At 36.7% G+C, this 27687-nt stretch overlaps 1 protein-coding gene across 1 annotated transcript in view; it reads right to left on the bottom strand.

Annotated features, from left to right (window-relative positions):
* The window catches only part of SYNE1 (spectrin repeat containing nuclear envelope protein 1), a 442550-nt gene that overhangs the window by 318458 nt on the left and 96405 nt on the right, over positions 1-27687 (bottom strand). Inside the window, exons 4-8 of the mRNA XM_040627972.1 lie at positions 18622-18717; positions 14912-14995; positions 8168-8260; positions 6916-7094; positions 2611-2807 (exon numbers count right to left, since the gene is read on the bottom strand). Of these exons, the coding sequence (XP_040483906.1) occupies positions 2611-2807; positions 6916-7094; positions 8168-8260; positions 14912-14995; positions 18622-18717 (649 nt within the window). The remainder of the gene's footprint in view (positions 1-2610; positions 2808-6915; positions 7095-8167; positions 8261-14911; positions 14996-18621; positions 18718-27687) is intronic.

Raw genomic sequence — 27687 nt, forward strand, 5'->3', positions numbered from 1 at the left:
TCTGAGACACTATATGGATTTTCAGACATTCTATATCGTTAATAAAAGAAAAATACTATGTAAATTTCAGAACTGGGGTGAACGTGTAGTAAAATATGCTTACAGGTGTGGCACTGAGTGATGTGCCCATAGAGTTTGTATACTGTATCTGGACAAATAGATAAGCTCCCCCCCCAAATTTTATTTTAGAAAAGAGGGAGATGCCTTATGTTCAACTCCTTGGATACCTTCTCCCTTGTGCATGATTCTAAATTACTACACTTTGAACAGTCAAGTACTCTGAGGGAAACACAGAGCCTGAAAATATATTTTTAAATGTATAGATGTTTACTAATAAAACCAGTAAAAATCAAGCAAAGGTATTTATACACATTTAATCATTATAGAATTATAGGGGGTAAAACTGCAACATACAAAGGATTGAATGTTTTAAATCACCTTTTAACTATCCCTTTTAAAGGCAATGAAAAGGTGACTATATCTGGAATTTACAAATATCTAACCAAAAAAAAAAAAAAAAAAACCTACAAAAGCCATGGAAACCAAAACATAAACTGCCCTAATATTTTATAACGTGCCTTGTGATTTGAGATATGATTTCTATGGACTATAAGTGCAGGACTGAAAAAGTGCTGCAGCTCAAAGACTTCAAAGGAAACAGTGATCATGTACTCTGGAATTCCCTGGGAGAGTCAAAGGTGATTGTAGAAACGACAAGATCACTGATGTGGAAGACATGCATGAAGAAAGTGTAAAACTTTCATGAGATGTGAAAGTGGAAAAAAAAACATTTAACACATGATTTAATAGAGGAATACAGCATTTAAATATGTGTGTGACTAAATCATAAACTAATTGTTGTAATAGATATTGATCTATTTAATCCGTATTCCTAAAAGTTTATACATCCCAGTTAGCTAAATAACCTTTTTAAAATTTCTTTTTTAAAATTAATTAATTTTATATTTTTAATTTTTATAATTAAACAAATTTAAGATCAATAACTTTTTGAGGGGGAGCTTGTATTAGGAAAACAAAAAATCACCTTATAACTGGGCTAGTCTTGCATCTGGGCAACCTCAGTTCTATCATCAAAGGGAATACTAAGCTTCTCTAGTCTGGTGGATATGAAAGAACCATTTATACCCTCCTGCTGTCCTACTCTAAAAGAAATTGAGGGTTGGGATGTGTGTGTGGCTTTCTACTTGAGCTGAACACTACTGACGTGTGTGTGTGCGTGTGTGTGTACACAGAAACAAGGTGGAAAGCCCTTGGCTATCGTAGCGAATCTGTGGGGACCCCCAGCAGGATCCTAAAGTGGCAAGGGATCTCCATGCTGCTCTCATCTCAGGGCAGCCAACCAGGGACTTGTAGGTATCTGTAACTTAACTCCTGGAGGCACAGGTGTCTCCACTTAGACACTGTTTTAGAGTTAGACATGCTCATTCTGAAATTTCATCTTTAAAAGAACTTGCTTTCATTGTATTTACTTTGCTTTTTTTTTTTTTAATTGGGGGGGCAGGAGCAGAGGGAGAGGGAGAGAGAATCTTAACCAGGTTCCACACACAGCATGGAGCCTGACGTGGGGCTTGATCTCATGACCCTGAGATCATGACCTGAAAAGAAATCAAGAGTTGGACGCTTAACCAACTGAGCCACCGAGGCACCCCCTATTTACTCTTCTGCATTTGTTAATAGAAACATCCATAACTACCAACCAAATAAGAAATTGTGACATTTGGAAAATTCACTTTAAAAAAAAAATTACTTATTTATTTGAGAGAGAGAGCAGGCAGAGGGGTAGGGGGAGAGGGAAAGAAGCAGACTCCCTGCTGAGAGCAGAGCCCAAAGCAGGGCTCAATCCCAGGACCCTGAGGTCAAGACCTGAGCCAAAATCAAGTGTTAGATGCTCAACCAACTGAGCCACCCAGACGCCCCTGGAAAATTCACTTTTAATCCTTTTATTTCAATATAACAAATAATTTATTCAGTTTCCTAAAGTTTATTAAAGGCATCAAAATTGTCTTTTGCAGGCTTGAAAGAGCTAATCCATTTCCATAATGTCTTAAAATTCACAGCCTTACCAAAAAGGTGCCAGACAATTCTAATGAAAAATAGTAGTCAACCATTTGTGTGGTTTTCCCAACCAACACTGGAACACTGGATGGTTATCAACATTTCTAAGTTTCTAATGACTGACATTTTAAAAATATGATCTCAGATTATTAATAATCTCTTACTTCTTCCAGATTCTTTGTTATATAAACAGAGAAATTCTTTCATCCTGGACATTCTTCCTTCCCCTAAAATGTACACTGCTAAAGCTTTCATTCCACACTTACTATATGGAGTTGCTACACTTCACCTGGCTGACACCACCAATGTCAAAATGCTGTTTGGAGCAACAGGACTATATTTTGCTCCCATATCCAGTAGCGAATAATTTTCCAAAAGAAAAATTGGTGTAGGAAGATACTATTTCTTCCTGCTTTCCTAAAGTTTTCTGGCCTCTGATAAGGTCTCAGAAATTATCTGTAATTTCTGCCTTTAAGACATAGAAACCTACTGATTTGAAGTGTGCGTGCAAGAACCAACAACTACTCCACTTACCTTCAGGATCCAGTAGTCTTGGGATTCCTAGTTCTGTTTCAGCAATAGTGAAAGCCTCCTCCAGGTTTTCCCGGTTAGGTCTCCCTTTCACTCTCTCCAAGTCCACTAGTTCCGGTCGAATGGCATGGATGACAGAATGGAAGGCAACCCCACTTCTCCAGCTCCGCCCAAAGTCTTTTACTTCTATTCCCGTCTGCCTTAGTGTGATTAAAAATAATAATAATAAAATAACGTCACATCCCGCATAGATCATAGGCACTGTCCTCAAAAACTAATGCAAAATCCAATCCTCAGCAATGACTGATGTGCAGTTACTTACAGCAATTAGCTGCTGGAAAAAAATTAGGCAAAACAAAATTTTTAGAAACGTTTAGGTTCCATACTTAAGAGTTTTCTGTATTAGACTTTTCAGTAATTGAGATATTCAATGTAAAGCACATTTTTAAAGGAAACTAATATAGAGAAAAAAACATATCTGGCAAAATAAAGAGAAAAAATTACAAAAACACTGAAATTGATAGTAATTCATCACTGTATATTTTTGAAGAAGTACCTAGCACATTTCTAATGACAATGATTAACAACAATGTGTTGTATGTGCACAGGTATTAACATACTAAGATAATATGGTTGAATTATATCAAATGCTTCAGGATGAAGAAATGAAAATGGATATGATCATATATCTAAATCAGTCACACAGGAGCCTACACATCACATAAGTTCAAACAAATTTCCATTTACCCCACTGATCAGATTGATCAAATGGTTTTTTAAACTGTTTTTGGAATTGCCTTGAGAGCAATGCCCTTGGTGGAAAATCTTTGTTCTTCTGTGGTGGTTAGGAGTAATTCAAAGCCAGTTATGATAATTAAGAATTCATTCAAATTGGTTGCAATATTTTGTTGTTGAAAATAAAAGTGATAAGAGCTCACAATGAATTTTTTTTTAGATGTAACTTATCAACTATATACAAAGGCAGCTCCAAAAAAGGAAGTTACAAAGATGTCTTTGAATAACATCCCTTGCTTAAGTCTAGAGCCTTTGAAGGTGATCAGTTAGGTGACATTCAATGGATGAATATCTTGGTAGTCTCCTTTTAAAAAAATTAGTTTCATTATAGTTGTTTCTAAATGAAGAAGAGGTAATATCACCTAATACTCTTTTTTTTTTTTTTTACTATATTCTCAAGATTTCCATGAACTGTAAGGTATATTTGACTGATACACTGATTAATATGCAAAGTTGGTAAGTGCCCTTAAATTTTATCCCTGCAAACATAAGAGTCACTTTAAATCCTGTTCTACCAATGTACATTCTGCTTGCATAAAACGTCTTGTGCTGAAAATAGCTTCATTGGATCTCATCACTGTCTTCATAAATACATATTTTCAAAACAATTTTGTAAGATGCCAGTAATTATAAAGTAATCCTGTATCTCCTCTTAATTCTTTCAGAGTTTCTGTCTCTGGTGGTATGCATGTAATACTTTCAGCCAATGTCTGACACACGGGCAAATACCCACACAGATGGAACAGTTCATGTGCTCTTGTTAACTCTTCCCTTCGTACTTTTACCCCGGCATCATCTTACTTTTCCACCTACGTTTTCCTTTTGCTCACATTTCCTCATTTGAAAATGTTTTTATATTCACAGATAACTCAAACTATTTTTTAATGCAATAAGGTGCGTGTAAACAATTAACTAGCAAATATTCATCATGTGATAGATATTTTCTGACTTTCCTCAACTTGTTTATTGTTTCAGATAATTTCAAAAAGAAATATATAAAATATTTCTCTAAATATTACTATGTTAGAATAACTTTTCAAGTTTCAGTATTTTCTTTTTCTGTATTTGTTGAACGCATGTGCGCATGCCTGTAATGTTTCATACTACATCAAAGCAGTAGGTGATATTCCTAAAAAGTTTTAGTTTTAGTCCAAACCTCTCATTTAAGAATCTCGGATACAAAATCTAGGAAAACTTAGATATGTCACTTAAAGAAGTGATACAAACTTAAAGAAACTTAGACACATCACTGAAAGAAGTGATGTACATCCAGTTTATAGGCATTTCTGACCTCTAATACATATTTACTTCAAGTCATTTTGAATGGACCTGGATATACATATTTTCATTTATTTCATTATCTTATTAATTTTTGTCTTAAAATACAATTGTTCTTCCTAGACATCTCAAAATAAAGTATGCAAATATCAGATACAGGCTACAATTTAATGCTTTCATGTCTGAGAGTATATAGTGATAGGAAATAAAATTGGTTAAAAAAATAGAGAAGGCTTAATTATGTTGCATTACTGAAAAATTTTTATTTGCTTCTCACATATTTTGAAATTTTATATGAAAACAGTGAATACATTCTGACAATATGTCTGGTGTTTAACTGGATTTTGTCCTTTCTTGTCATGGTCAGTCTTGTGAGACTTATAAACATTCAGACCACCGAGTCTCACAGATTATAATTTTAAAAACATGTCATATACTGAAATGGGTACAGATTCTAAAGTCTTTGAACCATACCAGGTAAAAAGTTACTTGAAAAATACATAATGGGATAGTATTTCGTAGAAAGCAGCTTTTAGAAAAATTATCAACAATTTGGTATGTATAATGGAATCATGTGTTCATCACAGAAATTTTATGTTAGAGAACAGTCATCTCCCCAAATCTCTACACTTGATGCAGCTATAAAGTAAATGGATCTCACCGATATGTTGATGGGTAGAAAAGCCTTGGATCCATAAATCTGGACATTTATACAGATAAGGAAAATGCAACTTCCACTGATGTCACAAATATACAAGTTGCATGAATGACTTTTAGTTATCATTAGACCCCTGCACATCTTTGAAAGCTAACACATCATATGTAAAACAAAACCAATGTAGAAAAACTCCAACAGCATTAAATTTGAGTTTACTTTAAGCTACTATAATATTAAGTGGAAGCCAATTTATTTTTGATTAATTTAATGCTTTGTGGAGCAATAGGCAAGAGAGTAACACATTGATATTATTACAAAGTTTTATTGAATAGCATCATGACAAACGTCCTAGCATGTGGTCACCTGTCTCTTTCTACCTAGCACATTTCTTCTCCCTGTCCAATTAAGATGCAAAAGAGATTAGTAATTGCCACTATGGATGGAATGCAAACAGTAGACCAACAATGTGGTCAGGCTTTTAATATTTCATTTCTACTACAGATCCTAAAAAGCCACAAAGTTTTACTTTCAGAAATATTTTTGAGTACAAGTTGAATCATAAAAATAAACCCCAAATTAGAAAACCACCAACACACTTCAAAAGTTAAACAAAACAATATAAAATTGTAACACTAATTGCATCCTCTCTGTGTTTAATTTTTTCTCTTTATTTTTGCTCTTCAAACACTTTAAAAATAGAACTCCCTACGTTTAGTGCCTCAATATTTTATAATAAGTACTTGTTTAAAACTATTTTCCAGAAGTAGGGAATAAGATTCAGATTAGACTTAGGCATGCAAAAACAAAACAGAAAGTGAGTTAATTTGACATGGCATTTAGGAAGTCATACAAAAGCACAACTTCTTTATGAAGAGATCTTACCACTGACCACATTTGACCACAAGACACTGGTATGCTCAACTGAAAATGCTATTGAAATTGCTATGAAAAGATACTCATTGAGAGTAGTAATTTTCTATATAGCATTATCACATGAATGTACACACATATAAATTTTTTATGCCCAGAAGGAAATCCACTGTCTATAAAACTGAAGTTGACAAAGGAATCTACATTCCAGATAAAAGAGGAGACCCAAGGAAAAAGAATTTTAAAATAAAATTGCTAGAAAGTTTGGGGAAACAAAAACAAATATAATTATTTCAGAATATGGACCTTAGTTCACATTATTATTAACTAGAACTCAATAGTCTTATGAAGAGATAATCACATTTAACCTCTAATTTATTTGTGTAAAAATTATTTAATAAAAACAGGAAGTCCAAACAATGACCTAAATAGAATTACTCCTCAGATTACCAATCAAAGCGTGTGTTTAAAAAACTTAATTGGGCCCGATCCATGAATAATGAAGGAATTAGGTTGATTACAGCATTTTCCTAGAGTGATGATTTCTGTTTATATTTTAATTCAAGAAAAGAATGGAACAGCCTAAAGCAAAGCCCTTCATTCGAATGTCTCTTCACATTCTGCAATATTGGAAGATACACTCAGTAATAAATTGGTAACTCAAATTATTCAAGGGTTTCAAATTTAAACAAATTCTTGGTACTTACTTGGCTACTGTGTACTGAACCCACTTTAATAAAGCCTTCTTAGCATTTCCTTGGATCTTGGTGGCCACTTTCCGTTTACTTGGGGGGCTGGCGGTCTCAGCGCTAACCATGCTGTCCACAGAGGATGTGCTGCCCGACAAAGACTGCAGCTGTGGCAGGTTGCTGGTCAACTCCTCAATCTGTTTGTGAGTTAACAGGTGGCAAAAACATAAGAATTATCTTGTTCTTCTTTCCTTGGATGTTTTATTTTTCCAACTAAAAGTGATTTAAATTCACACCTTTAACACCATTGACAAGGTAAATTCTTAAGGGCATGATTGACATGGTACTCTTCTTCCGACTTCCCACTGCATCTAAAACTACATCGTACACAGTTATAAACGCTTGTTAAACACATGAATGAATGAATAAAATAAAACCTAATGGCTACCCAAACTCATAGAGCATACAACACCAAAAGGGAACCCTAAAGTAAACTATGGACTTTGAATGATAATGATGTGTCAATATAGGTTCACTAATTGTAACAAATGTATCACTCCAGTGGAGGATGTTGGTTAGGGGAGAAGCTACACATGGTGTGCCAACACAGGGTAAATGGGAAATCTCTGTACTTTTTGTTCAGTTTTGCTGTGAACATAAGACTGTTCTAAAAAATAAAGTCTTAAAAAAAAAAAAAAAAAACTAAGTGTCCGCCTTGGGCTCAGGTCATGATCTCGGGGTCCCGGGATCAAGCCCAGTGTCAGGGTCCCTGCTCAGTGGGGAGTCTGCTTCTCCCTCTCCCTCTGCCCCTCACCCACACTTGTCTTCTCTCTCAAATAAATCAATAAAATCTCTGAAAAAAAAAACAAAAAAAACAACCTAGTGGCTAGAACAATTGTTCTAGATGGAATGGCAAGTTCATTTCTCCCCGTAATGTCTAATAGGAACATAAAACTGGTCCCTTCCAGAGAACAAAAAAAAAAATTCCTGAGTCTTTCTACACCAATATTTCATCTCCATTGTGCCCTGCTCACTTTTCAGATTGAGCGCCTATGCCACAGTTCTTTGGGGGAGTTCCATATATAACATCTTTGCAGGGAAGAAGGGGAAATGCTTTTGTTAACAAAAAACAGTGTACTTGAGAAAGTCAAGTTTCTGCTCACTTGAGAGCAACTCCAAAGGTAAGACAAATGAGAGTACTATTAAAATTTCCACCACTACCTCCATTCATGACATTATATCAACTGAAAAGGGAGCTATAGTACAATACCTGGAAATATAGAATAATGGTCCACACCAATCCGAGAACTATTGATGGTCGGCCATCAGCTATATCAGTGGAGTTAATGTTGACTAATTTAATCTGTTTAAAAAGAAAAACTGTACTAGTAATGTACTAGAAGATTATAGACCACCTAATTATGCAATAATTAGCGCTTTATTAGACATCAACTGGACAATTTGGTCATGCCTATGTAGTGGTACATAAGATAAGAGTAAGTTGAGTGAGCCATTAAAACAAACAAGCACATGGTTTCAGTGGAAATTTCAGGAGCATTCATTAGATGCACACACACACAAAAAAAACTATAAAATGAATTTCAAAAAATTGTTTAAAGTTGAAAAAATATGACATCATGCAAGGAATTACCAACAAAACACCACACAGTAAAAAAAAGGTTATTTTTTTACATTCAGAAGTTGACTGGAACTTAAAAGAAACTGTGATGAGTAGTTTAAAAAAATGCACTTACTTTGAAGTTTGTTACCAAATAGCATGAAACTTATGTTCTCTTTTACCTATAAAAGTCAGGAGTTAAAAATTCTAAAATTTGTACTAACCGGTGATCCTCTGTACATGGACTGACATGAAAAACAAAGGGAGAAGATGATATACATACATAAATAATTTTTCAAAATCAGAATTATTTGTTCAAAGGGAATAAAAATGTAGGTAGTAAATTTAGAGCATGATTTGGGGAATACATTGTAAAGACAAAAGAAAGCCAAGAAATAATAAAGTAGAAGAGACTATTAGGGTTCAGTTCCTGACTTTTGGGCATTCAGGATTGATGTTAACCTGTCTATAGTTGTCTCCAATTATTTATTTTAATGCTTCCCAACTATTAAAAATGTTATTTCCTAAGTCCCAGCAAAATGAACTGTATGGTAAATCTATCTTAGCCAATCTCAAAAGAATACAATTAACAACTGCTCACCATCCTTTCAATAAGCCCTAAACAACTTAGAAAAAAAATAAAGTACTCCTTAGATTTCTAGCTCAATAATTCTCAGACAAGATTTAATAAGATGTGTTATTAATAATTAAGTTCAGAAGTTTGTAAATGGTTTACTTCAAAAAAAAATATCAGATTCAAAATCATCCCACAAATACTTTGCTCTGGAGTAATTAGTTTAAATTTACTAGTAGAGTAAAAATTAGCACAAAAATCACTGTAAATAATTTGAGATATACCTATGGGACTTTGTCTCACTGGTGAAATTCATTCATCGGGTTTAGAGACAGGAAAAAAATATTGAGAACTTCCATAGATTACAATGTGTCTACTTCTTTTAAATCTAGCACAGCATGAGACAAATAATACATGTTTTTGAAAAATAAAGAACATCACATTTTTTTAACCTTTTATGACAGAACCTACTACAATGTCCATAATCATTTTGATTACTCTGGTTTACAGCTTTTCTAGAATTTTCTCCACATCCATTTTAGTATCCATAGAGCACAGATATATAATACATGCTAATAACCAGAAGATTAATGCATTCCATAAAGGACAGATTATTTTTCTTTCCTTATACATCATTTTCTTTAAAAATGATAAATTGAATTTTCTACCTCAATCCAGCTCCAACTGTACTATGAAGTTAACATATTAAACTTACGATAGAACCTAAAGATATTTTGCTCGACTTCTGAAGAAAAAATGCTTTTCATAATTATTTTTTCTCTTAAAAACTGTATGTTCCATAATGGGCTTATGGAACTTACTCTTATTGGGCTTTTGGAACTTATGCTATTAAATTCTTAGGAGTGTGGGATGTGCAACAGAGACATTCAAAGAGAATGAAAAATTCCCAGAAACCAGAAAGAGAATGGGATCACATTGATCGACCTCACCTTTGACCTGCTGACCTTGGGGGTGCAGCCCAAGAATCTGCTTTAACAAAATCTCTAGGCTTTTTTGATTCTGATGCATGTCAATGTTCGAGAATCCTGCACTAGACAATTTTATGTGGCCCAGGTAATCTGGGGAAGTTTGATTTTGTAAGCCAGAGGCTTGTACGGACTGATTTGTCTTTCCCTCAAATTCGCATGTTGAGGCCCTAACCCTCAATGTGACCATATTTAGAGAAAGGGCCTTTAAGGAGGTAATTAAAGTTAAGTGAGGTATTAAGAGTGGGCCCTAATCCAATAGGACTAGGGTCCTTATGAGAAGAGGAGGAGACACCAGAGCTCTTTCTCTTTCTCTTTCTCCACACCCACACAGAGGAAAGGCCATGTGAGGACACAGTCAGTAAGTGTCTGTCTGCAAGCAGGAAGAGATGAAGAAACCAACTCTGCTGGTATCTTGATCTTAAACCTCCAGCCTCCAGAACTGTGAAAAAACAAATTTCTGTTATTGAAGCCATCCAGTCTGTGGTAGTGCTGTGGTAGCCATAGCAGACTAATACAAGGCCCATAGATATTTCCAAAAAATATTCCAATGATTGGGAATAAATTCCAAAAAAAAATTTGATTAAAACTCCAGATTACTAGCTTTTCTTGATAAATTGGAAAACCTAACGAGTGGATGCATTGCCACTTTATGTTAGTTGCTTTTTACAATGAGGTGTTGAGTGAGTCATTCTAACCAGTGATACAGGAAGCCAACTACCTGTATTATTTAATAAATAACTTAAATAAATAATTAGATTTTAATAAAAATCCAGATTGCTGACTTCTCTTGTTTAATTGGCAAATCTGGGATCCCTGTGCTTGCATTTCACTGACGGAACTATAGCTGGAACTGAATGTTCACTTCTGTCTTCCAGACGGGGCGCAGGACTTGCTCGGTTCTCCTGTTTCCATAGTCAGCCTCTAACTCAGTTCATCGTTAAGGTCACTTATCTGACTTCATAGGAATCTAAATTTATGTCCCTTGTCTGCACTATGGGAAATTTTAGGAAAGGTGGTCAGTGATTGGCTCCTGTTACTGTTTAGAGTGACCCACCTGATACCTCATTGGAGAAAGAAACTGGTGGAAATGGTACTGGATCTACTCATGAGAGTCACATTTACATGGTTCCCATCAGGTACTAATGTATGCTTTTCCCAACTGTCCTGTAAACAAGTGGAAAACAAAACACAATGGTAGGGTTTTATCCAGTAAAATTTGAGGGACGCCCTCATTATTCCTTAAATCAAGCTAGAATCCAAGGACTAAACTGATTTTCTATTATCTAAAGAAAAAAATCTAAATGGAGGGCAAAGTAAGTCCAAAGGTCAAAAACAAATTCCTGAAAATACGTTTGAGACATAAGTTCTTAAATTATAAAAATAAAATAAAATAAATAGTAAGGTGGGCACCAAAGAGCCTTAAAAAACTCATCCCTCCCCGCACTCAAATTTTATTACTTAGGGTTGTTCTGCGAAAATGATCTAGTGTAAAACAATTCTTCTGTGAAAAGAAGACTCTTCGGTCCTCTTTGCAAACAATGCCTTTATAGGTTAAGTCCTTAAATTTTCTCCAAGACATTAACAAGAGGAATTTTGTTTTTATATTCTAGCCAACGAAGGATAGCTCAGAACAAAGTAGGACCCAATTGTTATATAGGTAAAATGAGAGACCCAATGACTTGGAAAGCTATAAATATCTTGTTCAACATGGCTTTTTCAGCTTTCAATGAAAAATCCATGGAGGAAGCTGAAAGAAGAGAAACACTCCATTAACAATGATATTAGGTGATCTGGAAACAATGTCCAATATTCTATAAGAAGCTAATATTGTTTTTCTACTCCATCTTAATATCCAGAATCTCTCTTTGGCATGGAGTCTGCACAACTGACTGGACTTTATATTGTTTCATCATAGTACCAACTGATCAAAATATAAATTATTCAATGAACAGAATCAAGTATTCTTTGTATTTTCTAGAGTTCCTGTCATATGGAAAGTATTCACATATGCATTAGGGTAGTAAATAAATGAGTTTAGTCTATATAGATTTTGAAGGAAAGAGTTGAATCATTCTATTTTCCAGGAGTATCTGGATATCCATTTATAAAGCTGGTTTTGGTTCTGCCAAACACAAGTTGAATTCCCACAAGTTGGGAAAAGACTAAATCTAAACCAGTTGGTGCTACTGGTTTGAAAGGAAGCATGGCAATACCTCAAAAAAGAAAAACCAAAACACATATACACTTACTTTTTGACCCTGCAATCACACTTTTAGGAATTTACCCAGAAAATGCCCTTCTCATAGTGTGAAAGTATGGTGGACAGCCATTAATTGCATCATTGTGTTTGAAAAATACTAGAAACAACCTAGATGCCCATTCATAAGACAGTGGTTGAATAAACTCTGGCATATCCAGATAACGAAAGCAGTTGTGAAAATGAATTAGGAAGATCTCCATGAACTGATTTGAAAGATTTCCAGCATATACTGTTAAATGAGAAAAGCAAAGTGCAGGAATGTATTATAGGATGTTACCCTTCCAAAAAAAAAAAAAAAAAAGAGGGTGTATGATAATACATCTGCTCATTTATGCAAAAGAAATACTGGAAGAGGGGCGCCTGGGTGGCACAGCGGTTGAGCTTCTGCCTTCGGCTCAGGGCATGATCCCAGCGTTATGGGATTGGGCCCCGCATCAGGCTCCTCCGCTATGAGCCTGCTTCTTCCTCTCCCACTCCCCCTGCTTGTGTTCCCTCTCTCACTGGCTGTCTCTCTCTCTGTCAAATAAATAAATAAAATCTTTAAAAAAAAAAAGAAAAGAAAAGAAAAGAAAAGAAAAGAAAAGAAAAGAAAAGAGATACTGGAAGAATAAATTAGAAGCTAGAGACTGGTTCCCTAAGATGAGATAGGGAATGGAAAGAAGAAAGATGAGAATGGAATAGTAAGGATCATGAGGGAGTGCCTTCTCTAAGTGTAACCTTTACTCTAGAATCATAATAATGTCTCATTACCCAAAATAAGAATAAGAATAATAATCAAAGTCAACTAGGATGTATGTGTGTGTGAGGGGGTATTACTCAAAACTGAATATACCTTGGTTATCTAACTCTATTACAAAAGACTAACATAATCACACTGAAGGGAGTGAAAAAGAACAAAAGTTACCTAAGTAAATTTGGAAAATAGTCTTTTGACTGACTGCTGTAATACTAAAGACCAAAAGACCTATGCATACACTGTTCTCTAGTGAGTAAATCTGTTTCTCACAGGGTTGTGGTCAGAAATTCTTAAACAATTTTATGTCTGTACTAGGATTAAAAAATTGGTGAATACATTATAGATGAGAGCCAGTTTTCTCATTGTCACAGAAAACAGAAACAAATAAGCATGGAAGACTATTAATGAACCTTGTGGTATTGGACTGGAATCAGAAGTATCAGTTTAAACTGATGGTACACACACACACACAGAGAGAGAGAGAGAGAAAGGAGGCAGGGGAAGAGAGAGAAAACATGTATGAATATTCCTGGGTTAGTAAACATTCATGTTTTCTAGATCTGTCTGTTAAGAGGGCCTAGGGGCAATGACATTTCAGTAGCAATGAGCACACCCAGCACCCAAACGTCACTCACTAATAAAAAGAACAAAGCCTGCTTAGGGAAATGGCTGATTCCAGAACTGGGGCAGGGAAAGCATAAGATAAACATGGAAAATCTGTTGTTCCAGAAAATGAGGAAATGCCTGAAAAAAGATGGGGCCCTATTAAGAGAGTACAGGAGCCAGCCTGAAGGAATTCTCAATGGCCAAAGCTGGAACAATTTGAGTATTATTACCATTATTATTATATTATAATTATAGAATAAGTTCATGCCAAAATAAATAATTGAATAAATAAATAAATGGTGGGTGGGGGGAAAGGACAGCCTTTACTTACAGAACAATTTCAATTAATACATGTGAAAGGACTGAGGGAAACACAAAAATCACCACTAGGCAAACATCACAGAAATAATTACTGAAGGCGATCAATGCTAAAATCAGTAACCAAAGTTTGTGGAGAAGCAGAATATTAGCATAATCTCAGTTATTTCCCCTAGGTTATTTCTCAGTTATAAAGGAAAAAAACAGTAACTGTATCATAAGAAAAAACACAGCAGAAAGCCTTGCCAAGTGATTGAAGTTAACGTTGCCAGCAATAAGACTTATTAATCCTATATCCACTAACATGATACCCTGAGAAGAATACAACATCATTCCTTGGGATTCTTGCCACAAATGTATAACCTCAATCTAATCTTGAGGAAAGAAGAAACAAACCCATATTGAGTGATATTCTGCAAAAATAACTGACCAGCAACTATTATCAAGGTCATGAAGGACAAAGAAAGACAAGGTCATAGCGTGGAAGAGACCAAGGAGCCACAACACAACACAAGGTGTGTTACTGGACGGGATCCTGGATAGAAGTAAGACATTAGTGGAAAAATGGATGAAATTAGACTGACATCTATGCTTTAATGAATGGTATCACACCAATTTTAAATTCCTTCTTTAATAATTATGAGATACACACACACACACACACACACACACACACACATATACTATGTATGTAAGTCCTTCATATTAGAGGAAGCTGCCCAAAGTATAAGCAGGAAATCTCTCTGCCATTTTTTGCCACTTTTCTGTAAATATAGAATTATTTTACAATAATACTGAATCTCTCGCTGTATAATTTACATGCAGTGCTTTTACTGCACAGCCAACACTGGAAAACATCAGTATGCCCACACCTTCTTGTTTAAAAAGGTGTTTTGTTTTGTCTCTCTCTTACCTTCCTTCCTTCAAGGAACTTGAGTGCCGTGCCAATATTAGCCACAGCATGGATTCGCTTCATACGGCGTCCTTGTTCACATGGCTATAAACAGGAAGGAATAGGAATAAACAAAAATGCACACATTAAAACGATAATTATAAAATGAATTTAAATGGATTAAAAATAGACTTAAAGAATATTCAAGAACAACATCACTCAATTTCTAAAAGTTTAGTAGATACACAAAGGAGCATTATCCCCAAAGCACTTGGAAGGTGTACTAATTTACTCAACAAAGACTCATTCCCAGCTTATCTGTTGACACATTTGCCTGTCAGGTTTCTGTACGCCAAGAGCAGAAATTTGCAAAATTCCCACGCTGCCTATTGAGACTGTCCCTCCTATATGTGAGGAAACATTTATATGAAAAGCGCTATATGGTGCATGTATGCATGTGGCTATTGTAAATCAAGCTGCAATGAGCATGGGGTTGCATATATCTTTTTGAATTCGTGTTTTGCTTTCTTTTATTGTGCACTTTTAAGTGGACTGTTAGGGCTCTCCTGAATGCAAAGTGTTAAGGAGTTTTATAAGGAGAAGGTTAACAAAATGTATAAGAAGTAAGTTCCTCTGAAGTTCTTAAACTCTATTCATATTGCTTCTCTTATTTCTAATTTTTCAATGGCAATTCATCATATTCTTTAAAAAAATCCTAAGTCCAAATTAAATTTAGTGTTCCTATGTTTTAAGTGCAATTAAAGATATAGAATCCCTGATCCATTAAAAAAAAGAGTACATGTTCCACAAAGACTGTAGAGAAATCTAAGAATTGTAATTTAAAAATTAAAAATACCCTAAGTCTTTCAATAAAATCATAGAGATTTCTCAAGAGATGCTGGCAGTGCAAGGACACTAAGCCATTTGGCCACATTTCTCAGACAATCACGGTCAGAGTCAGAGTCTCAGGCTCTGTGAACCCTGATGTTAAGCATAGTGTTCTTAACAGAGTTCTACCTATGAGATATTATAGAATTCCTGAATAGTGTTACCACTCCTGAGGGAAATGCTCTTACTCACATTCTCCCTTTGAAAGCTCTAAAAAAATGCCTGGGATACTCATTCCTTCAAATGATGCTTTTCATGTTAATGTGGTCCTGGACCGTAATGACATGTACAAAATTTAAATAACCACTTCCAAGATTTATTTATAATTTCAGAGCAATTTCATTTTATGTAATTCAGAATCTTGAAGCGCTCAATATAAATAAATAATAAAGGTTAAATTGGAAATTGTCCTTGTGTGTCTCAGTTTTCTTACCCACTAAGTAAGAATGCTGAGATTCTTTTCGAAATTTCTTCTAGCCTCAAGGTCTTATAATTCTGTCTGAATGAGTAGGGCACTTAAACAGACGTACGACTGTTATGTCAAAATATTTACTTTTTCTAGAATCATCTCATTTGGCAATTAAATGCCCATCAAGATTTCTTTCCTCTGTTGGTCAAGTACACTAGCAAAATTATGTTGATACAGAATGATATACCTCTCTAATACACAAATGAATTATAACAAAGGTTCCTTTAACCTTCTAGTAAATAGCTTAATTCAGGAGGTTATATAAGGATAGCCAATAATATCTGGAAACCGAGGCTGTATATATCTCAAGTCAATGACTCCCACATCGGAATGCTAATCCAGTTTATTTAGCTCATGCATATACGTGTATATTCCAAATTAACTTTTCATATGTGTTTTGATCTCCCCCAAAGCAGAACCTGAGACAAGGACTTGGGGGCATGTAGTTTACAGAGGAGGTGACTCCAGGTAGTAAGAGTGAGGAGACGCATGGAGAGTGAGACAAGGAAGAAGGAAAAGTGCTACTGAGGGTGTCCACCGTGAGCAACTGGGCCTCAGTCCTGCTGGGGACCCAAGTACTCTACAAGATAGGTGTAAAATATGTCACAGAATTGTCCCTCCTACAAATGGCAGGCTGGAGCATTTATTCATGGACTCCATCTCCACTGGTTGAGGGTCCTTAGGGACTACTAACCCTTCCTACACTTCAGGGCTGCCTTGAGCAACTTGTGCCTTTGATAAAAGCCATGAGGATAGAATCCTGGGGACATGTTAACAGGATTCGAACCTAGATGCTGCTACAGTCTACGGCAATGTCCCCCACTGTCTGAAATCTCACTCACTGAAGAGGGAGGTGAGCTGAGATGGCACAAGGGGCGCTGAAAACATCCACTGTAATATGAATCCTATTAGATAAATGATTTACACAAAATTATTATCAGTTTGTAATTTTCCAACAAACAAACTCTTTCACAAAAGCTATTTTAAGGACTCTGCACAAAATTAACTGGAAATTTATGTTTAGGTAAAAACACTTTTAAAAAACTCAATTATCCAAGTAACAATGATTGTGTAGCTGTTGTCAAGAAGCGGTAGATAGAGAAAAAATGGGTACTCCCAATTTTGGACTCTGTGTCTAACGTTATACAACATTTGAAGATTATTTCCTGAGTACCTTTTTGTAATTATGGAAAACAGCATTTATAAGTAGTTTATCTTTGCAAACTACTTACCTCTTTACTACTCTGAAATAACAAAACATAAGCCAGAGAAACAAAATGCAGATCTTCCTCAACTTACATTGGGGTTATATCCTGATAAACTCAAATTAAGTTGAAAATACAGCAAATCAAAGACGCATTTAATACACCTAACCTACCGAACATCACAGCTTTGCCTAGCTCGCCTTAAATGTGCTCAGACCACTGACGTTAGCCTACAGTTGGGCAAAATCATCTCATATAAAGCCTATCTTACAATGGAGTATTTAATCTTTCATGTAATTTATTCACTACCGTACTGAAAGTGTAAAATGGAGTCTCTGTGTGGCTACAGAATGGTTGTAAGTATACCGGTTCTTTACCCTCGTGGTCACGTGGGTCACTGGGAGCTGTGGCTCCCTGCGACTGCCCAGCATCACAAGAGAGGATCATCCCGTGTGTCGTTAGCCCAGGAAAAGATCCAAATTCAAAATTCCAACTATGGTTTTTACTGAATGTGTATTGCTTTCACACCACCGTGAAGTCAAAAAGTCATGAAGTTGAACCATTGTAAATTGGAGGCTGTCTATACTTTATTATTAAGTAATGTAGAAAAATATATTCTGTAGTTCACTCTCCATGTGTTTTTTTCACTCTGCTTTGGTTCTGCTGCACCTAAAAGCCCGCTGTTCCTGTGACCAATGACTGAAGATGGAGGACGTCCACAAGTGTATGAAGAAGGCCACGCTGATTCCCAACTTCATTTTCAACAAACAACTACATAAATAAAGCGCAGTTATGGACCAACAATCCTTTCCAAATGGAGAGCAAACACTATAAAGTGAGGTAGTGTTAATCTGCAAGTAAGCTTCCTGGATACTCACCGAGGCAGTAGTTACACATGACAACTACTGATGGAGATTTTTTACTCTGCCTTCCAAGATGGCTACCACTATACATCACGTCTCAGAGCCACTAAACATGTATAGGAACCAGAAAGGGAATGGATTCTCTGCTCCCACAAGTGACTGATAGGCTAGTGTTTCCAGTGTATTACCAACTACAAAAAGAGAACTTTGTCTTACAGGGACAGCACCCTTTACACTCCCAACTCCACACCCCCAAATTCCAAAGGGGAGCAATTTGACAAGTCTGGTCACAGGAAAAGTCGTTACCAGTTTCTGCCCAGACAGGACCTCCAGAAGAGCAAGCAGCTTAACACCATCTTTCATGTCTTCAAAAAGATCATCTACCACCAGTGGGGGTTTCCGCTGTAAGATTTAAAAAAAAAAGAAAAAAAGAGTAAATGCAAAAAATGCTTCTCTCTCTCTCTGTCATACCTTTGTTACTCATTGTAGTGAAATCTGTAGGAACGATTTCTAAATACCTAAATTCTTTATTTTACTATGATTGGCAATTACCAATTATTGAAGAAAAATAACCCTTTGGAGAGAAACCTCAGGAGACTTAATGCTTGGACTTTTGTATACATACCAGCTTCTTTCTAGAAAGGAATTTTTGTCAAGGGTCAAAGAGACGGTACAGCGTAAGAGAAGAGAAAGAGATCACTATCAGTGTAAAAGATAGAGACACTGATGCAGGGCCTAAACAGGGAAGAGGAGGTGCCCCTAAAAAAACTGAACCAACGTCCCAACTTCGCTGTGGGCAAGCACATTACCATGGCTTACCCAAGCCCATTCTTGCCACAGTAATTTCCTTAGCTCAGGGGCCAGCTGTGGGAGCATTGTAGCATAGCCAAGGTCACAGATGAATCTCCTATGGGTCAGCTGGCCCTGTTCTGTTTCACAGCCTGACAAATCTAGCTCAGCTTCTCCCAAAATGTGTCATTGACCCCAGAGGATCATAAGTGCAAGATTACAGATGGATCAGTGCAAATCCATCACCACTACTGGAAAAATAAGTCAAAGCCCATTTTCAATTCATGGAGGGTCTCTTTTTTTATTTTTTTATAAAGATCACTAAAATGCCTAATATACTGGGCTTTGTTAAACCTTGAATTAAGGTTTCTCCTGGCTCAGAAGAAAGGAAAGAAGTGAATGATGCTAACGTTCATGGTCAGGGGAGGACTGGTGTCCTCGGATTTCTTGCAGAATGAGTTTTCCATTTATTACCTGGGTTCAAACTCTACAGTTTTCTGGTTCTCACTGACTCATGTTAAAAGCCTAATGCTATATTTCGGGGCGCCTGGGTGGCACAGCGGTTAAGCGTCTGCCTTCAGCTCAGGGCGTGATCCTGGTGTTGTGGGATCGAGCCCCACATCAGGCTCCTCCACTATGAGCCTGCTTCTTCCTCTCCCACTCCCCCTGCTTGTGTTCCCTCTCTTGCTGGCTGTCTCTATCTCTGTCAAATAAATAAAATCTTTAAAAAAAAAAAAAAAAGCCTAATGCTATATTTCTGACTATATCCAATTGTCTTTCTTTCTAAAAAAGAAAAAGAAAGGAAAAGTTCCATGTAGAGATATTTAATCACCAAATGTTTTATTGAAATGAGACTTTTTTTCTCTACCCACTGATAGGGAGCATTTATATTTCTCTTATGACTATATGAATTACGGTCTCTGAATGGCACAATTCTAATTTTAAATGCATTTTCTCTCTTTATAAAATGAACAGCTGAATACATTTTGTTCTCATACTGTGAAATACATGTTCAAAAATAACAGAGTTTTCATTTTCAGGCATTCTCTTGTATATTCCACTATTCACACTGCTTATAATTAATATAAAAATGTAATAATGACTTCATATTCTAAGCATATAAATAAAATTATTAATGAGCTACAATGAAAACTATTCAGTGTGGTCAGAATCAAGATTATTGTATTAGTTATATGTAATCATTAAAAAGGTGGCCTGTTTATCATTCAAAATGTCCATTTGTATTCTAATAATATAAATGCAGTTTGACAATGAGTAAAAAGTTAATAAATATGTGATATATTCAGTGAACAAATGCAAATGAAGTTTTTCTTATACTGTGTTAACCTGAAAATATATAAAGAAAATGAAAGGAAGGAGGGAATTTTCTTGAAATGATAAAAATTCCAAGAAATTTGACACAAAAAACCAAATCACATCCATTCATCCATTCTGCCTTTGTTTTTTGGGGGTTTTTTTAGATTCATTAATTTATTTGAGAAATATCATGCATGCCAGAGAAAGAGAGAGAGTAGGGATGAGGGAGGGGCAGAGGGAGAGGGAGAGTCTCAAGCTGAGTCCACACTGAGCCCGGGGCTCCAACACATGACCCTGAGATCACGACCTGAGCCAAAACCAAGAGCTGGACGCTCAACTGACTGAGCCACCCGGGCTCCCCCATTCTGCCTTTAAGCACAAACTCATCTCCACCACTTTGAAGACCATTTTCTGTGACTCCACTTCTGCCTCTCATGTTTCTCCTGTCAAATCTGCTGGAGCCCCAGAGTCTTCCTTCCCCTCCAGCTGCTTCTGCACATGCTTATGGACGCAGTCATCAGGTCAGCAGTGACCACTGAGCAACTCAGCTCTTCAGCCTCTCTGTGTTGACTGCTGGTACCAACCTCTCCTTGATCTGTGCCTCCCCAAACCTCTTTGATCAGCCTGCTTGGTTCACAAGCTTGTTTTCCTTCTCTCTCTACTTTCTTTTTGACTATGGCCATCACCAAGATCGATCCTGACCCCTCTGTTCCTCACAGAATTTTGTTTGAATAGACATGACTCTTGAATCCTTCCGTCCAGGTAAATGTTCTCTTCTAAATATTGTTGAGCCCATGACAGGCACTCAATATATATTGTTGGCTGAATGAATGAATAAATGCAGTTTTCTAAGAAAAAAAATGTGTGTGTGTGTGTGTATTTGTATATATATATTTGTAGCCCCATGCCCATATTAATGGCTCTTAAAATGTGGTACATCTATAATGGGTAAAGAAAAATGTTCTCCAGCATCCAGGCAATCAGACTGTAACACAACACAAAATATCTTGTTTTTGAATGTCTTATTCACAGTAAGAACTCATTAAGTATTTGTTGAAGGAATGACTGAAGTTTCCAGTCTGCATGATAAAGAAGGGTAGATGGTTTTTATTTCAAGAACAGATACCTAGAATACCCTAACTTCTTCTTTCTCCACTTAGTAAATTCCTGCTCAATTTTCATGACTCAGCTCATACTTAATCCTTTTCAGTTTTCCAACTAGAATTAAATCACTTCTTTTGCCCTAAATACTTGTTCAGATTAGAATGATCATGTTGCATTACACTTAGTTATTTACAAATCTGTGTCCCCAGGAATTCAGAACAGGGGGCTTCTTGAAGATAAAGAAGTTGGATGTATCGTTATATACCTAATGCCAGGCACCATGCGTAACACAAGTTGGCAGTAAACATATAAATGGTGAGTGAGTCACACTCAACAGAGATATGTGATGCTTATTTGCAAATATCTTTGGGAAGCTTAGAGATACACACAAATAAGATCATGATGCAGAATTTCTCTTTTTATAGGAAATATGAGTTGCTTCTGAAAATTTTTCCACTAGTGTCTTCCTGCACAAAGTAAAGAGATGTAGACTCGTGGTTATTACCAGTCCAAATAGAAATTGGGAGAAAATATTTCTCCTTAAAATAAAAATGTTTAAAAAATGTTCACATCAATTTAATTTGTAATGCATGAGTTTTCAACACAATTATAGGACCAAGCATTATGTAACCAATTCTACTTAATAACTCAACTAGGAAAAGAGGGGGGAAATAAACTTCTGGCCAGCATTACTGCAGAGAGCTGGCAAAAATGAATACTAGAGAATGATCTTCATATTTCTATTAGCTCTATCCAATTGCATATAATGTAAATATTGTGCAAAATCAACAAAACACTTATCAAAAATTACATCAGAATAAAAACATTCTAGTAAATATTGGGCAAGTTTTGCTCTTCTATTTTGCATAAAGAATTGTTTACATATAGCAAATGATCAACTGGAGGAGACCTTAACTATTGTGACTATATCACAGTTATTTTTTGGAACAACGTTTCAATAAAAAACCTTTCAGGTAAAACGTCTTTCCTGTCACATATATAAATACTTACAGCACCAATCTGATTACTCTGGCAGGATTCAGGTCATGGTACTGGCCGCCAAAAGAAAGAGTTAGGAATGAAAGTAACTAATTGGAGCCTGACTTAATGGAAAAACAAAGATAATGTGGTTTTGTTCCTATTGCCTACCAATTTTCAATTTTAAGCACCAGGCCGAAGTCTATCAGGCACTTTTCAAAACCACTATTATCATTTTTTAATATTATTGAGGTAAAATTGTGATAAGCTCTTTTTTTTTGGTGCAGTATTTTAAAAAATTATATTCTCCTTAGCCTCGACAGTCACATTTAGATATTCTATAGTGGAACCAAAATATAATCATGCTGAATCTGAGGTTGTACAAAGAACAGAACTTCCCAATTGGCTCGGGGGAGATGGAGATAGAGATGGGAGAGAGAACAGAGAAAGAGGTACTTCACTTCTGTGGCTACTCCCTTCTCTCAACTCTCCTCAAACTAGGTCTAAATCTTAAATTCTGGCTCTAAGAGGACTGCCTGGGTCTAAAAGTCCCTGGAAATGCAGGGACGTTGCACACGCTTCTGTGCTCGCTATCCCCTTGGGAGTTAACTCATGGTTGAAACAGACTTCATAGAGCTTTTTTCTCTCTTTCTTCTTCTCCTCCTTTATTTTTGCTAATCAGTACTCCTTTAATGACACATAATGAGATTCAAAGTTCATCCTTGATCTTTATGGAATGTAAAAGTACAGGTATCTTTGACATAATTTTTCCTGACCATTTCCTCTATTTGGGGAAAATAACCTATTCTCTAACATTGTGTCTGTGTGTGTGTGGGGGGGGGGGAATATCTTGTGCCACTTAGTCTATAAGCATCAGGACATATTTAAGCCTTATCTACCATCTATTTTCATATTTTTATTCATGAAAGGATGGCCATGTTTGCTCTGCCACATGTTGATTTTATGCCCTTAGAAACAATTATGCTGCTTAGAGGAAAAAGAATGAGAGAATAATTTTGATGAAAAAAGATACCAGACGTAACTATCTGGCATAAAATAAAAGTTTAAGAAATTCTCACATTTAGTAATTTGGGGGTGGAGTCTTTTGGGTTTTCCATATAGAGTATCATGCCATCTGCGAAGAGAGACAGTTCAACTTCTTCTTTGCAGATTTGGATACATTTTATCCCTTTTTGTTGTCTGATTGCTGTTGCAAGGACTTCTAGTACTATGTTGAATAATAATGGCTGGAGTGGGCATCCTTGTCGTGTTCCTGATCTTAAGGAAAAGGCTTTCAGTTTTTCCCCATTGAGAATGATATTCGTTGTAGGCTTTTCATAGATGGTTTTTATGAAATTGAGGAATGTACCCTCTATCCCTACACTCTGAAGGGTTTTTTTTTTTTTAAGATTTTATTTATTTATTGGACAGAGATAGAGACAGCCAGCGAGAGAGGGAACACAAGCAGGGGGAGTGGGAGAGGAAGAAGCAGGCTCATAGCGGCAGAGCCTGATGTGGGGCTCGGTCCCAATCACGCCCTGAGCCGAAGGCAGACACTTAACTGCTGTGCCACCCAGGCGCCCCTGAAGGGTTTTAATCAGGAAAGGATACTGTATTTTGTCAAATGCTTTTTCTGCACCAATTGAGAGGATCATATGGTTCTTGACTCTTTTCTTGTTGATATGATCTATCACACTGACCGATTTGCGAATGTTGAACTACCCTGCATCCCAGGGATGAATCCCACTTGGTCTTGATGGATAATCCTATTAATGTACTATTGGATCCTACTAGCTAGGATCTTGTTGAGAATTTTGGCGTCCATATTCATCAGGGATATCGGTCTGTAATTCTCCTTTTTGATGGGGTCTTTGCCTGGTTTGGGGATCAAGGTAATACTGGCCTCAATGAATGAGCTTGGTAGTTTTCCTTCTGTTTCTATTTTTTGAAACAGCTTCAGGAGAATAGGTACTATTTCTTCTTTGAAAGTTTGGTAGAATTCCCCAGGGAATCCCCCAGGCCCTGGACTGTTGTTTTTGGGGAGGTTTTTGATCACTGCTTCAATCTTTTTTTTTTTTTAAAGATTTTATTTATTTATTCGACAGAGATAGAGACAGCAAGCGAGAGATGGAACACAAGCAGGGGGAGTGGGAGAAGAAGAAGCAGGCTCATAGCGGAGGAGCCTGATGTGGGGCTCGATCCCATAACACTGGGATCGCGCCCTGAGCCGAAGGCAGACACTTAACCGCTGTGCCACCCAGGCGCCCCTTGAACACTGCTTCAATCTTATCATAACTAATCGGTCTGTTTAAATAATCAATTTCTTCCTGTTTCAGTCTTGGTAGTTTATAGGTTTCCAGGAAGGCATCCATTTCTTCCAGGTTATTTAATTTATTGGCATAAAGCTGTTGATAAAAGTTTCTAATGATCCTTCCTATTTCATTGGTGTTGGTTGTGATCTCTTCCCTTTCATTCATAATTTTATTAGTTTTGGGTCCTTTCTCTATTCTATTGAGTAAGTCTGGCCAGTGGCATATCGATCTTATTTATTCTTTCAAAGAACCAGTTTCTAGTTCTGTTGAAGTGCCCTACTGTGCTCCTGGTTTCTAATTCATTGATCTCTGCTCTAATCTTGATCAACTGCCTTCCCGTGCTTGGGTTAGGCCTGTTCTGTTCCAGCTCCAGCTTCTTGAGGTGTGAATATAAAAACTGCATTTTAGATTTTTCTATTCTTTTGAGTGAGGTTTAGATGGCTATGTATTTTCCCCTTAGGACTGCCTTTGCAGTGTCCCATAGGTTTTGCATCAATGTGTTTTCATTCTCATTGGTCTCTGAAAATTGCTTAATCTGATTTTTAACTTCCTGGTTTACCCAATCATTCTTGAGCAGGATGGTTCTTAGTTTCCAAGTGTTTGAGTTTCTTCCAAGCTTTTCTTTGTGATTGAGTTCCAGTTTCAAAGCATTGTGGTCTGAGAATATGCAGGGAATAATCTCACTCTTTTGGTATCAGTTGAGACCTGTTTTGTGACCCAGTATATGATCTATACTGGAGAAAGTTCCATGTGCATTCAAAAAGAAGGAGTATTCTGTTGTTCTGGGGTGTAGTGTTCTGTATATATCTATGAGGTCCATCTGGTCCAGTATGTCATTCAAAGCTCTTGTTTCTTTGTTGATTTTCTCTTAGGTGATCTGTCTATTGCTGAGAGCGGAGTGTTGAGGTCCCCTACTATTAATGTATTATTATCTATATGTCTCTTTATTCTGGTTTAGAGTTGCCTTGTGTATCTAGCTGCTCCCCTGTTGGGGGCATAGATATTTATAATTGTCATATCCACTTGTTGGATGCATCCTTTAAGAATAATATAGTGTCCTTCTGTATCTCTAACTACAGTCTTTAGTTTATAATCTAATCTGTCTGATATGAGAATTGCTACCCCAGCTTTCTTTTGAGGTCCATTGGCATGAAAAATGGTTTTCCATCCCTTCACTTTCAGTCTGGATGTATCTTTACATTCAAAACGAGTCCCTTGTAGACAGCAAATGGATGGGTCATGTCTTTTTATCCAATCTGCAACCCTGTGGCATTTACGGGAGCATTTAGGCCATTCACATTGAGAGTGATTTTTGAGAGATATGATTTTAATGATGTCATGTTGCCTGTGAAGTCTTTGTTTCTATAGATTGTAAATTTCTGTTCTGTATCTCTCTTGGGACCTTTTTACTTTTATAGAACTCCTGCTTAATATCTCACGTAGGGCTGGTTTGGTGGTCACGAATTCCTTCAGTTTCTGCTGATCTTGGAAGGTCCTTATCTCTCCATCAATTCTGAATGATAGCCTTGCTGGATAAAGGATCCTTGGCTGCATGTTCTTCTCAGATAGAGCTTTGAAAATACCCTGCCAACCCTTCCTGGCCTGCCATGTCTCTGTAGACAGGTCTGACGTAATTCTGTTATTTTTCCCTTTGTACGTAAGGATTTTCTTCCCCTGGCCGCTCTCAATACTGTATCCTTGGGCCTAATATTTGCGAATTGCACTATGACGTGATGTGGTGTAGGTCTGTTTTCATTGACTTTGGGAGGGGTCCTCTCTGCCTCTTGGACACGAATGCTTGTTTCCTTTGCCAGATTAGGGAAGTTCTCAGCTACAATTTGTTCAAATGTCTCTTTGAGACCTCTCTCTTTCTCCACCCCCTTGGGGATGCCGATGAGTCTGACATTGGAACATTTCATTGAGTCAGTAATCTCCTGTAATCTACATTCTTGAGATTGGATTTTTTTGAGCTAAGTTTCTGTTTTAACTTTCTCTCCTACCATCCCACCCTCCAATGGAGCCAGTCAAAAAAAAACCTAAGAGGCAGCCCATGGAATGGGAGAAGATATTTGCAAATGACACTACAGATAAAAGACTGGTATCCAATATCTACAAGGAACTTCTCAAACTCAATACATGAGAAACAAATAATCAAATAAAAAATGGGCAGAAAATATGAACAGACACTTTTCCAATAAAGACATACAAATGGCTAACAGACACATGAAAAAATGTTCAAAATCATTAGCCATCAGGGAAATTCAAATCAAAACCACATTGAGATACCACCGTACACCAGTTAGAATGGCAAAAATTGACAAGGCAAGAAACAACAAATGTTGGAGAGGATGTGGAGAAAGGGGATCCCTCTTACACTGTTGGTGGGAATGCAAGTTGGTACAGCCACTCTGGAAAACAGTGTGGAGGTCCCTTAAAAAGTTAAAAATTGAGCTACCCTATGATCCAGCCATTGACTAGTGGGTATTTACCCCAAAGATACAGATGTAGTGAAGAGAAGGGCCATATGCACCCCAATGTTCATAACAGCATTGTCCACAATAGCTAAATTGTGGAAGGAGCCGAGATGCCCTACAACAGATGACTGGATTAAGAAGATGTGGTCCATATATACAATGGAATATTACTCAGCCATCAGAAAGAATGATTACACAATATTTGCAGCAACATGGATGGGACTGGAGGAGATTATGCTAAGTGAAATAAATTAAACAGAGAAAGACAATTATCATATGGTTTCATTCATTTATGGAACATAAGAAATAGGAAGATCAGTAGGAGAAGGAGGGGAAGAATGAAGGGGGGGTAAACAGAAGGGGGAATGAACCATGAGAGACTATGGACTCTGGGAAAC

This window comes from Ursus maritimus, unplaced genomic scaffold (assembly GCF_017311325.1).
Source record: "Ursus maritimus isolate PB19 unplaced genomic scaffold, ASM1731132v1 scaffold_13, whole genome shotgun sequence".
Taxonomy (NCBI): domain Eukaryota; kingdom Metazoa; phylum Chordata; class Mammalia; order Carnivora; family Ursidae; genus Ursus; species Ursus maritimus.